The 15,580-nt window shown below is 35.5% G+C and overlaps 1 protein-coding gene across 18 annotated transcripts in view; it reads right to left on the bottom strand.

The window, feature by feature from the left end:
• The window catches only part of CNBD1 (cyclic nucleotide binding domain containing 1), a 662,225-nt gene that overhangs the window by 633,322 nt on the left and 13,323 nt on the right, over positions 1 to 15,580 (bottom strand). For 16 of the 18 annotated variants that reach the window (XR_013178326.1, XR_013178325.1, XR_013178327.1 and 13 more), the window contains exon 2: positions 9,313 to 9,385. Coding sequence is in view for 12 of the 18 variants with exons in the window: in XM_077167149.1 (XP_077023264.1) it covers positions 9,313 to 9,385 (73 nt within the window). In the remaining 6 variants the exon portion in view is untranslated. Of the gene's footprint in view, positions 1 to 6,130; positions 6,221 to 9,312; positions 9,386 to 15,580 lie in introns of all 18 variants that reach the window. The other 2 variants (XM_077167154.1, XM_077167155.1) reach the window with 1 other exon arrangement.

Raw genomic sequence — 15,580 nt, 5'->3', positions numbered from 1 at the left:
ATAATAGGGTTAGAAAGTAGGTCATGGACCCAAATATGTGACACTTGAATGCTGTCTAGAAGATACTTCTCATGATTTTGCAGGCCCTGAGTAAATACCACTTAAGGATAAGGAATTCACCATCTCATTGACATTCATGTGCAAAGAAGTTCATCTTTGAGGAAAAAGCTCCAACATCCTCAATGGGTTGAAAGAGAGATATGTCCAAAATCTAGTTTTCCATACCAGAACTCTAAAGCACTTCCATGACACTGCATATTCAAGGATCACAAAATCAAATGCTTGTAGTGGTCGAGCAGATACCATGAGTGACACAGACGAGGTGGGGAGCGTGATGACCTGGAACGAGCATGCTGGCAAAGTGGGGGCCATGACTCCACTCTTAAGCCCATATTTGCCATGCGAAAGTATTAGGTTCAGAGTAGTCAGATCTTATAGCATTTTAAGCCATACATGAAAATATTTGGTTTTTTCACAATGTTATAAACTTAGATTAAAATGTTTATAGGACCAGTGGATCAATCAAAACAAGTCTTTGGGCTATACCCTAGGTATCCCTCCCCTGCCCTGGGATAACATTTTAACAAAGTTAACTGCAAATATATAACTTTTAAACTGAATCTAAACTTTCAGAAAAATATGTTGTAGACTTCTACTTCCCTTAAAGTAATTGACATTCTCCTAACCTTGAGAACCAATATATGACTCCATACAAAACTGAAGTTGTTGTTTAACTTATATAAGATATCTAAACTTTTCCTTTATTTCCTAATCTCCAGAAAAGAACTCCCTGCCCTGTAGGATCATTGTAGTAGTTAGCAATAACAAATGTTAAGCTCCTAGCACAGAGTTTAAAACATATCAAGTAGTAAAAAATGGTAACTACTAATGTAAATACAAGTACAGAAATCACAGCACTTAAAAATAAAATTTTTTTAATTTTATTAAAAAGTGGGGGATAGGAAGCCCACATGAAATGGGAAGTGACAAGAATTTGAGTAAGCATTAAATCTTGCCTGTATTAATATTATTAAGACTAGGAGAGTTGAACCATGAGAAAGAAAAGTCTTTATGAAAAGTGGCCTAGATGGTGACTCTGAGGGAACTTACTCAGCAGACTGAAGTCAGTTTGAAGAAGAGTACAAGGCCCACAATAAAATGGTACAGGTGCAATCAAGAAACTATAATTTGGGCAGGCTACGGTGGCTCAGCAGGCAAGAACGCTTGCCTGGAATGCCAGAGGACCCAGGTTCGATTCCCAGTGCCTACCCATGTATTAAAAACAAACAAAAAAAAAAAACAATAAGTTGTTGTCTCTCTGGGGAAGAAAGGGAGAGTTAGTGGGAAACAGGGCTAAGAAGTGGCCACCTATAAAGTGTTTTCTGAGGAATATGATAATAATTACTTAAAAAATGCACATCCAAGATGAAGGAATGATAGGAATTAGGATGATTTTCCAGTTTCAGGCTTGGACAGCTGGGTAGATCATTTTAGCTTTCATGAAGACAGGAAAGTCATAAAAGTGTGTGGATAAAAATATGATATTTTCAGCTTTATATAGTAACAAGACTAAAGGGTTCCTTGTGCCTCATCAAATTTATGTCCTTCCTTTTGAAAATTATACAACTGAACCTTGAGAGTTTAACTGATATTCCGAGAGCCTCAACTAAGTTAATAGAAGAGCAAGGTCTAGAATTCATTCTTTCAGACCCTCAGCCTAAAATTCATTGGGGAAAATGTATGTAGGAGAATTAAAACCCATGAGATGTGATGGGAGACATTACCTGGACCCCAAAAGATAAATAAAATTAAAAGTAAAAGGGAATACTAGAAAGTATATCAAGATGATGCAACATCATAAAAGAAGGTTGGGAGTTTAGGGGATTTTGCCAATTAAAAAGATTCATGTTAACAAGTAGTAAAAAAGATATATGGATTGTTTCAGATGGTGAAGACTTTAAATGCCAGAAAGAGATTTCATTCATTTATTCAGCAAATATTTGCACCAACCACGTACCAAATAGTATTCTAATCATTGGCAATTCAGAGAGGGAAAACAATAAAAATCAATTCGTAACTATATGTCAGATGTACTATTAAGAACTGAAAGTAAGAGGGCAGACCACGGTGGCTCAGCCGCAAGAACGCTTGCCTGCCATGCCAGAGAACCTGGGTTCGATTCCCGGTGTCTGCCCATGTAAAAAATAAAAAAATTTTAAAAATAAGAAATGAAAGTAAGAATAGGAGAATAAGAAGTATTGAGACTATGTATTCCATATAAGCTGCTCACAAAATGCAGAGAAGAGGGAAGTGTAACTATATGAAGGGATAGTGTTCCAGACAGAAGGTAAAACTAGAAAAACGTTGAGACAGGAGCATTCTTGGTGTGTTAGGAGCAAAGCATAATGACAGCTGCTTCTGAAACAAGATAAGCAAGGCAGGCAGGGGTGGGTGGGGAGGAGTGGTTCAGAGGAAGCAGTCAGAGCGTGAGAGGGAGGGAGATCTTGTAGGACCTTGCAGGTCATTGTAAAGACTTTGGCTTTTACCTTGAGTGGCATGGAAGCCACTAGAAGACTGAGCCAAGTAATGACAGGATCTGATTTATATCTTAACAGGATTCCTCTGGGTACTTTGCCAAGACCAGACTCTAGGGGGTAAGGGCTGAAGCAAGAAAACCAATTAAGAAATGATGATAGTAATCTAGGCAAGAGATGTTGGTGCCTTGGACCAGAATGGTGGTAGCAGTGGAGATGGGGAGAAATAGCTGTATTATGGACAGCTTTAGAAGGTAGAGCCATCAGGGTATCTTTCATCTGGATACGGGGTGTGAGAAAGATACAGTCAATGATGACTCCAAGGTTTTAAACCTGACCAGCTGGAAGTTGCAGAGTTGCCATTGACTGAAATTAGAAGCCTCTAAGCAGGAAGTCGGTATGTACGGAGGAAAACCTCAGAGCTTCTGCTTTAGATGTGTGAAGGTTGAAATGTCTGATATCTGAGTGGATTTGACTTAAATCTCTGACACAGTGAAAAGGCATTAGGTAGTCTTAAGCAAGGAAACAATAGTAAAATATACTTACCTAGATGTAAAAAAGATATAACATTAAAAAACTAAGGAAGTGTATGTAGGAGAAAATATAATTTTAGAATAGGATGGTCTTTGTCAAGCAAGATACAGAAAGAAAAAAGGCACAAAGAAAAAAATAGATAAAGATTAAAATATTTCTGTACAGCAAAAGACACTGTGAATAAAAATAATGGGTAAGTGATCAATGAGTAGAAAATATTTACAATGCATATTAATTCAGATGAAATATTAATATCCAGGTTATTTCAAAGAATTGCCTCCATCGACACAATAGAAAAACGGTCAAACACTATGAACAGAAATCATTGAAAAGGAAAATCAAATGGCCAATAAATTCAGAAATACAAATTTAAAAGCGATTTTCCCATAAAATTGGTTAAATTAAAAATTTTGATGAGAGTGTGAGAAAATACCTGCTCTCATACGATGCTCTGAGAATGATAGACATACAGGTAGAGTCACCAGAGCTGGCTTCAAGGACACGTGGTCCACGTGGTCCCACAGAATCCTCTGCTTAGAAGGGCCCATGCTTAGTTTTAATTCTCTGATGTTACCGTCTTGAAATTCTTACTGAATTTTTCAACACGGGGCCCTGAATTTTTATTTTACACTGGGATCCACAAATTATGTTGCCATTTCTGAAAATTGCTACATCTATCACGGTCCAATCAGGAAAACAAACAGTACCTCAGTATTTAAACCATACAGGTATTTAATACAGAAATCCTAGTAACCAAAGAAGGACTAAAAAGAACCAAAAGATGAGGGCGAGGAAATCAGAGACAAGTAACTCACAATGTGGCTACTGCTCCAAGGGCTGGGGTCTCGGGAAGGAAGGAGTAGTTCAGGGTACCAAAAGAGATGCTGGCACTGCCTAGGTGTTGCCACCTGGTGAGGTTAGAACTACTGAGCTGGAGTCATGCACCAGATGAAAGTTCACCAAAAAGAGACGCTGCGCCTGAAGGTAGAGGGACACTGCCAATTCCAGAAATGTCACCAAAAACAGGAAAGAGAAAGATAAAGAAAGCAGAAGAAGAAAATCTTCTCTTCTCCTAGTGTCTAATCTTCTACATGTGCCACCTATTGGCAGAATCTACAAGGTGAGGCATTTGAGAGAAAAGCTTGCAAAATGGAGTTTGCTAAATCCTACACCCAGCACTTTAAAGCTGAGTGTAGAGAGAGAAATATAGAGCTAAGACAAGCAATGCTCAGTGCACTCACTTTACAATGAATTATGGTAGGAGTCTATGTAGAATAAAATAAGTGCATGTCCCATGCCTTAAAAATGCCACTTCTTAGTATTTTACCATAGAAAAGTACTCACACATAAATAAGGAAGCATTTGCAAGGGTATTCACTAAAGCATTTTTCAACTAGAGAAAAACTGGAAAGAACTTCAGTGTCCATCAGAATGAGCATAGTTAAATAAAATGTGGTTTAAAGATACCACAAAACAGTATGTACGCATTTAAAAACAATGAGATATATAAGGAAAGCTCTCTACGATGTTGTAGAATGGAAAAAGAGCAAGTTGCAAATAGATATTACAAAATGATTCTCACAAACATTTAGACATCAAAATGTTATAAATTTTCTACTGGTTCATTAAAATATCTATAAAGGCACACGAACGAACTAGGATAACACTAACTGAACACCTCTTACCTGTGAAAATGGAGAAGGAATTCAGAATTAAGTGATAGTCAGGATACACTAAAAGAAACTTCTAAATAATTTGTGTTGTTTCCAATTACAAGAGAAACATATTCACAGATATCCTTTACCACTATTTTTTGTTACTTTTTAAAATATATAAATAAAATTAAAAGATTAAACTTTGTTATATAACATAGGATTAAAATAAGAGATTTGAGAACCAAATTCCAATTGTAATTTGGATAGTCCCAGAGCCAAACTAGACTTGAGCGGTGGATTAAAACTGAGTGACAAGCATTAGACATACAAAGGAACAGCAGAATCTAATTAGAATATTTGGACAAATAAAGAGAAAAACAATAAATCATGCCCACCAGTTACTGGGTATATGGTTTTTGCAGGCATTCAACAAACATTTTTTGAATGCACTGAAGGCATTGAAAATGCTGGGGTGAACCAAACACACGTGTTTTCTTCCCCCAGAAGCTTATAGTCTAATGGTGATAATATTGATGGAGATGCAAGTTCTCAAGGAATTGGTATGCATTTGTTATTTATAGCAAGAGCTAGGAAATTTGAGGCTTAAAGAAATCTTACAGACTTTTCTATAGTAACTTTCTCTAATTTGAGAAACTTTATCTAAGAGTATAGCTCTAGACCAGCATTTCTCAAGGGGGAGAAGGAGAGCTATTGGCCTTCTCTGGGTGGGACAATGTGTAGGAATTTACAGCACATTGCAAAGTGCTTAAAATTCTTGGCCTCTCACCACTAAGTGGGAATGGTGTCTCTTAATTATTGTGGCAATGACAAATGTGTCCACACATTTCCAAATACCCCCTGAAGTAAACATTGCCCCACGTAGAGAACCATGCCCTAGAAAAACTGAATATGAGAGTGTGCACTTTAGGTAAAATAGCATAAGCAAGCATGGTACCCACTTGGTTAACATCCTACCAGATAAATGCAAAATTGCATACTGCCTCTGCTCACCTTTTCTATAACCACCAAAAAAAGGCTAAATATATACACAAATAAGTAAAAGCTGTTCTGCATTTATCCTTTTCAATACATGGCCATCAAGGCAACTATACAAAATAAAAAATGGCTACATCCCAGACAAAACACCATTCACTGGATCACAGCTCAGTGAATTTCTCTTGCATATAAACCATCTCTTTTAAAGCTCTTCTTGCCTCTCATCTCTCTTCTGACTTTAATATCTTAAAAATTAAAGTCATATATCTCTTTATATTTCTATTCTATTTTTATGTCAAAAACATGTCTATCTGACAAACCAGGTTAGAAAAACACTAAGAATAAGAAAGATAATATATTTTGAAATAAAAATATATACTAAAGAACAAACATCAATAAATTCTGAAGTACTTAAAATTGTCCAGTAGCCTCCTTAGTGATCACCATAATTGCCTCTATCAACCTCTTCAACACTTCTAATTTGATGTACTTTAACTTAATCTGAAACAATGAGAAATTAAAAGTTACTCAACATTATTTTGTATTTTCTCCAGTTACTATAATTTTAACAATATTGTTTTCATCATTTGTATGAGAATAACAAAGAATTTGACACCATTTTGAGCAAATCTGGGAAAATGTAGCAAAATTAATCATCTGTAAATTGAAGTTTCCACTAGATGACTTCTAAGTTGATATCCTCTTTCATAATTCTCTGATTCTATAACATTGTGACTGTGGGGAAATGCTGAATGTCTTGCAATCAAATTACAATTGGACTTTTGAATCAAAATCTGTTTATGGGTCTCTGCAAGAATATTTGATTGCATATGTATTTGAGAATAGCCAGCTTTATTTATTGGTAATATTAATAACAAATAATGAGCTCCTGCTATATTCCAGTCTGGCAGCTAATTGTTTGGCAAGTATCACTTTATTTAAATACTCACATGTACAAAGATAATGACTGTGTTTTTCTTTTATATTTCCAAATTTAGGCACGTTAAAATTTTTGTATGGAGTTACAAGAATAGACTGTCACTTAGGAAAATGACATTATAATGATGTAGCCCAATATTGTTAATATTTGATATTTAGGAGAACATAACTTTACTTACAAACCATATTTGTATTACAAACTAAATTGAACTTCAGAACTTAAGTGCTGACTGATTAAGATATAGAGTGGTTTAACAAATGAAAAGGAAAATCAGTCAAAGCATATTTCAGTTTATCTCCAAAAACATATACTCCAGGAGGACAACTGGAACACCAAACTAATAAATATCGTTCCTTTTTATAAAAAAGCATGTTTAAAAATAGCTCTTCAGGCAGAAAGAAAAGAGAAATAGAAAGCATGTAATTTTTTATATCAAGAATATTTGTATGTCTACTGAACATCAAAACGTAATTCAATTCAAAACATTGAACTCTGTGCTAAGTGCCAAGAGATAAAAAGCAATAAAAATGAAACAAATCTCCCTCCCTCAGTGAGCTTCTAGTCTAAGGTGAAAGTCTTGCATCCAATAATATAAAAAATCCAAGGGATATCATTCCTTTTGTTACTCAATTTTTCTTTTACCTTCGACCCAAAATCCGAATAACACACCAATCTGCTGCCTTTATTCTGATAGGATTTTTTAGAAACAAAACTAATGCCTTTGGGGGGAAGATTTCATGTACAAAGATTTCCCACTTTGAGACATGAAATTCTCAGCAGTTCTGCTTTCATTATAGGTAAAAAGTATTCCTAATGTCATTTTAAATATATACCCCATAAAGTAATACATAAAGAAAGATACATTTTTCTTAAATTTCCTCCCAATTTGTTGAAATCATTTGAAAGCTTTGTAATTCTGAAAGACTTAGATCATTATTATGAATGCATTTCTGGTAAATCACCTAAAGAAATCTCAGGGGGAAAAGGGTCCTGAATTGCCAAGCCTTCATTAATTTGTCTAGAAATACATATACACTTTCTTATCTTTTTTTTAGTTTTAGTCTTATATACTTTTTCTTAAAGAAGAACCCAAAACCTGTAGAGACATACCATAAAACCTCCCCCAACAGGCCTTGGTGTGGGCCAGTGCCCTGCAAGAATACAACCAAGAAATTCAGGTAATTGGGGCTCTAAGACAAGGAACAGTAAAATTAGCAAAGGGAAGTCAGTCAGGACAAGCAGCATGGGCCTGGACCAGATACCATCTGGAAGGGATTATCCAATCCAGGAAGATGAAGATGATCAAAATTTACTTTGACCCTTTGGCAGAGCCACAATTGGATATTTCTCTCTCTCTCTCTCTCTCTCTCTCTCTCTCTCTCTCTCTCTCTCTCTCTCTCTCTCTCTCTCTCAATCTCTATGATCTCCCAAAGAAAAAATTTAGATAACTATTTTATAAAGAAATAAATGTCTGGACTACAAAGCAAAAGGAAAAGAAACCACAGGCATTCAGCATCAAAAACCCTAGTAGCTGCCATAATGGATTAGAAAAGAGACCATATGCGAGGCAGGCTTTAAACTTAAATGAGCTTTTCTGAGTAACAACAATAATAAGAACAGCTCACATTCCTATGTTCCTTACTCTATGCTAGACACTTTATTTTTACAGCTATTAGCTCATTTAATCCTCTTAATAACCCCCTTGAAATGGGTACTATCATTATCTGCGTGTTACAAATGACAAAATCAAGGCCAAGAGAATTACTTAAGTACCCAGCCCAAGGTCACAGGGCCGGGAAGCATCTGCGTCAGGACTCCCCAGGCCATCTGACTCCAGAGCCCCTGACCTCAACCTTAACCCTGTGCTGAAAGGCAGCGGGCGTGAGGAAGAGGCCAGCAGTGCTTGGGCAAACATCCTTCCTGGTGGAAATTCAAAGAATAGCAAAAAAGTGCATTCCTCCCTTTCTCTGAGAAAGAAGAGAATGGAAGAAAGATGAAGATAAAGAAATAATTTAGTCGTTTAGAGAATGTGATTTAGAGAGATATGTTTTAAAATAGAGAAAGTCTGTAAACCTAACGCATTTTCTCAGCAGTCCCATAAAAGATGAGGCAACCTCCTCTGCTGAGTGAAGGAAGAGAGAAGGATGGATGGACACTGATGGATACGGAAGAAAATTACCAATTCGTTCATTTTAAATTCTAACATGAAGAAAGGAGATGGCAGGAAAATAAATTTTAAAATAAATATATCGTTTAAGTATTACCCATCTTAGGAATCCTGAGCTTCAAACAGTGATATTTCCTAAGTCTTTTGCATCCCCTCTGCACTGCTAAGGCACTTAATTCACTCAAGATTTGTATTTTCTAACCATTTAAAGCTTTTTCCCCTATGACTGTTTTTTAAGTACTAGAAAGGGCCCAGCTAGGGATGAGTTATATTTGCTTCACACTAAATTGTTTCCTTAAAATATGACATATATTTTCTGTCACCTCAATCTGGTAAAATAATCTCCAGGTTTTCATATGTTTTTATCTGTGTAGTAAATCAGGCACCTCTGAGAGTCAACAATGGTTTATTACTATACTTTATCCACAAAACAAACATATTCATATTCATTTGAATGACATAAAAAGAAATGCATGTATTATTTACCTGTATTGTAGTCCCCTAATGTGGCATAATGTATTCAACTGATTATAATTAATGTGCTTAGAAATCTTCAAGCCTGCAAAAAAAATTAAATAAATTTAAAATGTGAGTAATTTTCCAATATCTTATTAACCAGGTATGTAAATAGAGTTTAATTGCAAGCATTCTTCATAGTAAAATAATACAGTGACTATGGAAGTGAGGTATCAACAATCTTTGTTTGAAACACAAATAGAATCAAAAGGGTGATCAAAATGAGGAAATAATATAATGTCATTCATTGATATCAAATCTGGTCTATTGCATTGTTTTTTTTGTTTTTTGTTTTTAATTTCACTAAATGCTATCAATTTTAAGCATCATTGCACCCCTCTGAGGGCAAAACGTTCAGAATATCCATTCTGAACCTTTAGAATATGAACAGATTCCAGAGTCCCAGATGTGATTATTGAAAGAAGAGACTTTTTTGAGGCCTCTCTTTGTCTTTCTGTCTCTCTCTCTTTCCTTTTATCTCTCACTTTCACACTGGTAATTTTCATTCAATCCTATGCAGACCCTCATCTTTGGCTAACCGCCATTCAGAGCACTTTTCAGTGTCTGAGTTCAATTTGTAGTTCCTTCTGAACTTCACATATAAGCCAAATCACACAAGATCCCTTAAGGGCAGCAATCACAGTCAAGAAGCAAACTCAACGTGACTCTCCCTCGGTACCAGTATAAGTGACTGTCTTACAAAGGAAAAAGTAAGGAATCAGACTATTGAATATTATAAGCATCTTTACAATGATGGACACACAGCACAGACTCTCTGATTACTCCAGGAGAGTGGATACTGGTAGAAATGTTGTAAAACAGAAAGCAGTAATAAATACTAATATATATATATACATATTTGTTTCCCTAATGAGAAGGTAATGCTTTTTTAAATCTTTGGAAAATATTTTCATTGACCATATCCAAATAATTAAGAGTTGGAATTGGACATGTCCAAATATATACATTTTTAATTCAGCTTCCTGAATCGTAAAAATTTGACTTTGCATAATCCAAAAAAAATTGATCCACAATAACAGATACTACTTTCTAAATACAAAATTGAAATAAGAGAAATTTAAACAGAAAGTTGTTTACCATCCACATAAATTATACCATTTAACATTTTTTAAAATACTACATAATTTCAGCATTTTCTTACCCATATTACTCAGTTGGGCCTTAAGAAATGAACAAAAAAAACTACCTTGTTGTATTTCATCATCAAATGGCCTAATTTCCTAGCACACTAATTTTCCTAACACAATTCAAGGACAGGGTCAGAAATAGCCCTGATCTTTGTGCACAAGAGAGAGAGATGGAGCCATAGAGATTTGTAAAAATGTCAAGGTTTGAGAAACTCTAACAAAAAGAGTATGAGTGAGTACATGTATGTGTATTTATTGTATTTATATTTACATTTTATACTTCATTTAAAATAGCTTATACAAAATAAAAATCAAAAGATAGAATGACTATGAATTACTAGCAAAGAAAAGACAAATAAAAATTACACTTTGCTTTATATCTAAAAGTCATCTTGCCTGAGAAAAGCTACAGCAGTGGAAGGAAAGGCTGGGTTTTGGGATAAGAATAGCCAAATAAACTGAAAACAGAATAGGCTATAAAACTCTCATGGCCTAATAGAAGAATATTTTACAATTCATCAAAAAAAATTTATTCTCCACTGATCCTCAGTTCTGAGAAGCATTTGTCAAAAGGATCTTTATATTAACATGTTTGGCAATGTAATGGATCTTGTCTTTGAAAGCACATTCATTAGAAAGAATAAAGCCAAAGGTTTCAACATGAAATTGCAACTTTGTAAAGACAGGTATTGAGCTTTTTTGCTGATCAAGTTTAATACTAGGATAAAGCTTAAAGAGTTTCAAAGAGTAAAGTTTACATTTGTTTTCCAGTCTTCCTTTTCCCCTCGTGAATGTGTCTTAAGCAGGCTTTTGACAGGAGCAGAGGGGATTTAACCTTTAATAGAGATAAAACTCAATGGCTTGATCAGAACAAGTCTGAAAGAGGATTTCAAACTGATATGAGAGGGTGGTGTGGTGATTTGGAGCTGTTAGGTACCCCATGTACTTTTAATTCATTCCTGTGGGTGCAGAGCTATTGTGGGTGGGACTTTGGGGTTAGGTTATTTCAACTGAGATGTGACCCACCCCATTCAAGGTGGATCTTGATCGTTTTTACTTCTTTGTGAGAGGATGAAAGACAAAAAAATTCTAAAGAGAGCTCAGAGAAATGAACCAAGAGAAGCTCATAGAGAAAAGCCCCAGTGACGCTAAGACAGGACCCACAGAAGCTCAGAGAGGAAGCCACTGGAAACAGAAGCTGGAAGCAACGAAACCTGAGAGTGAAGGACAAGCAGACATCAGTCATGTGCCTTCCTATATAACAGAGGTGCCCTGTCTTCAGAGTCCAGATATTGTTCTCTAGATGCCTTGACTGGACATTTTCATGGCGTGAGAACTGTAATTTTTAAGTTAATAAATCTCCATTGTAAAAAGCCAATCCATTTCTGCTATAGTGTATTTCTGCAGCCTTAGCAAACTGAAACAGGAGGTTACAAAGTTAATACTGAACTAGAAACCCACTGTACAATTAAAAAGGCAATTATCTTTGTTGATGTAAGTATTACTGATATGAGTATTACTCTGTGTATTACTGAGATGGAAAAACTAAAATCCAATGTTTTATATGGAAGGGACACTGGTAATCCTTTGTTTATGTGTATTAATATATGTTCAGGCATAGATATATTTTCATACTTGTGCATTATGCTAAATCAGAAATACCTGTTACGGAATTATAAATATTTGGTAAAAATGATTTTTGTGATTGTCAAATGTAATAAAACTTTTTTTTCTAATCAATTACATTTCTCTTACAGGGAAGATAAATATAGCTTACCAAAAGCTAAGAGGAAGCTACGGAATAAGTGAATACTTCAGAAATACTGTAAATGCACAATCACTAATTTCTATGAGACCAGGTTTTTCCTAAATGGGCACAAGGATATAAAAGACTTATCTATGGAAAACTTCAGGATATCATTAAAAGAAATTAAGGAACTAAATACATGGAAATGCATTCTGTGTTCATGGGTTGTGAGAATAAATTTGTTAAGATATCAGTTCTACCCCAGTGATACACAGATTCAGTGCAATCCCAATCAAAATTCCAAAAGCCATCTTTGCATAAATGGAAAAGCAATCATCAAATTTATACAGAAGGGTAAGGAGTCTGTACCAGTTTGAATCTGTGGTATGCCCCAGAAAGACCATGTCCTTTAATCCTCATTCAATATTGCTGGGTGGAAACTTTTTGATCATTCATGGAGATGTGACCCACCCAATTGTGGGTGGTTACTTTTGATTAGATGGTTTCCATGGAGATGTGTCTCCACCCATTCAAGGTGGGGTTGCTTATTGGAGCCCTTCGAGAGGGAACCATTTTGGAAAAAACTTCAGAGCCAACAAAGCCCACACAACCAGAGACCTTCAGAGATGAAGAAGGAAAACACCCCCGGGGGAGCTTCATGAAACAAGAAGCTGGGAGAAAAAGCTATCAGACTTTGCCACATGCCCTTCCATCTGAGAGAAAAACCCCAAATTTCATCAGCCCTTTTTGAGTGAAGGCAACCTCTGATTGATACCTTTATTTGGACATTTTCATAGTCTTGCTTTAATTTAGACATTTTCACTGCCTTAGGAGTGTAAACTTGCAACTTACTAAGCTTTTTAAAAGCTGCTCTATTTCTCATATGTCACATTCCAGCAGCTAGAAAACTAGAACAGGGTCCCTAATAGCCAAAGCCATCTTGAAGGAGAATGAAGTTGGAGCCTCACACTTCCTGATCAATAAAACTTATTATAAAGCCATAGTAATCAAAACATCACGGTACTGGCACAAAAAAAGACATGTAACCAATGGAATTGAATAGAAAGCTCAAAAATCAACGTTCACATTTATGGCCAACTGATTTTTGAGAAAGGGGTGAAGACCACTAAATGGGAAAGAACAGTCTCTTCAACAAATGGTGCTGGGAAAACTAGATCTCCATATGCAAAAGAATGAAGGTGGAGCCCTACCTCATACTTCACACAAAAATCAACTCAAATGGATCAAAGACTTAAATACCAAAATCAGAACTGTAAGGTCCCTAGAAGAAAAAGTATGGAAGCATCTTCAGAACCTTGTGTTGGGTGATGGTTGCTTGGACTTTACACCCAAACCACAAGCAACAAAGGAGAAAAGATAGATAAATGGGACCTCATAAAAACATAAAACTTTTGTACATCAAGGACTTTATTATGAAAGTAAATGACAACTTACAAATGGGAGAATATATTTGGAAACCACATATCTGCTAAGGATTTAATATCCAGAATATATAAAGAAATCCTACAACTTGATAACAAAAAGACAATGCAATTTAGCAAACGACATTTTTCCAAAGATCTCATACAAATGGCCAAAAAGCACATGAAAGGATATTCAACATTATTAGCTGTCAGGGAAATGCAAATCAAAACTACAACGAGATACCATTTAAGACCCACTAGAGTGGCTATTATCAAAAAAAAAAAAAAAAAGAAAAAGTTAAAAGTGTTGGAGAGAGTGTGAAAATAGAAACACTCATTCATTGTTGGTGGGAATGTAAAATGGTGTGGCTGCTATGGAAGAGTTTGGCAGTTCCTCAGAAAGTTAAGCATAGAATTACCATATGATCTGGCAATCCCACTTCTATGTAAGCACCCAAAAGAATTGAAAGTCTGGACCATTGCTCCTAGTGGCATTATTCACAATTGTCAAGAGAAGCACTGATGAGGGGATAAATAAAATGTGGTATATACACACAATGGAATATTATCCAATCATAAAAAGGAATAAAGTTCTGATACATGCAACAACATGATTAAAACCTGGAAGACCCTTGAAGATGTCATGTTGAGTGATATAAGCCAGACACAAAAGGACACTGTATGGTCTCGATGGTATGAAAAAGAATAAGCAAACTCATAGATTCAAATTCTAGAATAAAAGTTATGAGGCGATGGGGTAGAAGGAGGGAATGGGAGTTAATGCTTAGTACAGAGTTTCCATTTGAGATGATGGAAAAATTTTGGTAATGGATGATGGTGATGGTAACACAACACTGTGAGCATAATTAACAGCATTAAATTACGTAGTTGAATGCAGTTAAAAGAGGAAATTTTACACAGTATATACATTACTGAAATATTTTTTTTTAAATCCATGGAACTATATAACACCAACAGCAAACCATAAGGTAAACCATGGCCTATAGTTAATAGTACAATTATAAAAATATCTTTTCATCAATTGTACAAACATAACACATTAATGCAAGGAATTACTTTGGAGTGGTATATGGGAATCCTGTATTTTATACATGACTCTTCAATAAAGAAACTCTTCAAATAAAGAGACAAAGGAATAGTGCGTATTCACGAGTTTTATAAATAAAAGTCTTGTCCCTTGTCTGAATGAATCAAGATGTTAAAGTAGCAGTGTATTAGCTGAGAAGGGAAGAGAATATGAGAATGATTTAGAACAAATTATCAACAGAAATCTCCTTTGGGCAGTGCAACGGTGGCTCAGTGGCAGAATTCTCACTTGCTGTGTCAAAGACCCAATTTCAATTCTTGGTGCCTGCCCGTGGAAATAAAAAGAACTCTCCTTTGTATCCAACATTTTTGGGAAAGTAGTCCACATTCATCTATTTTACTTCCCCAACTCTAATTCACGTCTCCATTCACTATGATTTAACTTCTGCCTTTATTATTCATTAGAATTGCTTTTCTAGTACAACAACTGCTTTTCTTTAATAACTGCTTTTCAATGTTCCTCATACAAACCTAAACATGGCATTTGACATTGGTGAGGTTTCTTCCTTATAGGCTTTTCTGACATTCCTTTCTTTCCCTTCTTTTGACTTATTAGAATGTTCTACTGACTCTTCACATATCTTTTCCCATAAGCACTGATGTTGCCTAAGGTCTCATTCCAGTCCTTCTGAACCTCGATTCTGTTCTTGTATTATCTTATCTGGAGGCATATCTTCAACTATAACATATGCCTTTAATATTCCCAAATCAAACTCTAGCCAAGACCTCTATCCTATACTCCATTAGCACTCACTTGAATGCCCCCCAGGAAAATGAAACCCAAGATAATCAAAACTTCACATAAGATATCT

This window comes from Tamandua tetradactyla, chromosome 6, assembly GCF_023851605.1.
Source record: "Tamandua tetradactyla isolate mTamTet1 chromosome 6, mTamTet1.pri, whole genome shotgun sequence".
Lineage (NCBI taxonomy): Eukaryota > Metazoa > Chordata > Mammalia > Pilosa > Myrmecophagidae > Tamandua > Tamandua tetradactyla.
The sequence above is the reverse complement of the archived record's forward strand: the minus strand, read 5'-3'. Positions and strand labels throughout refer to the sequence as shown.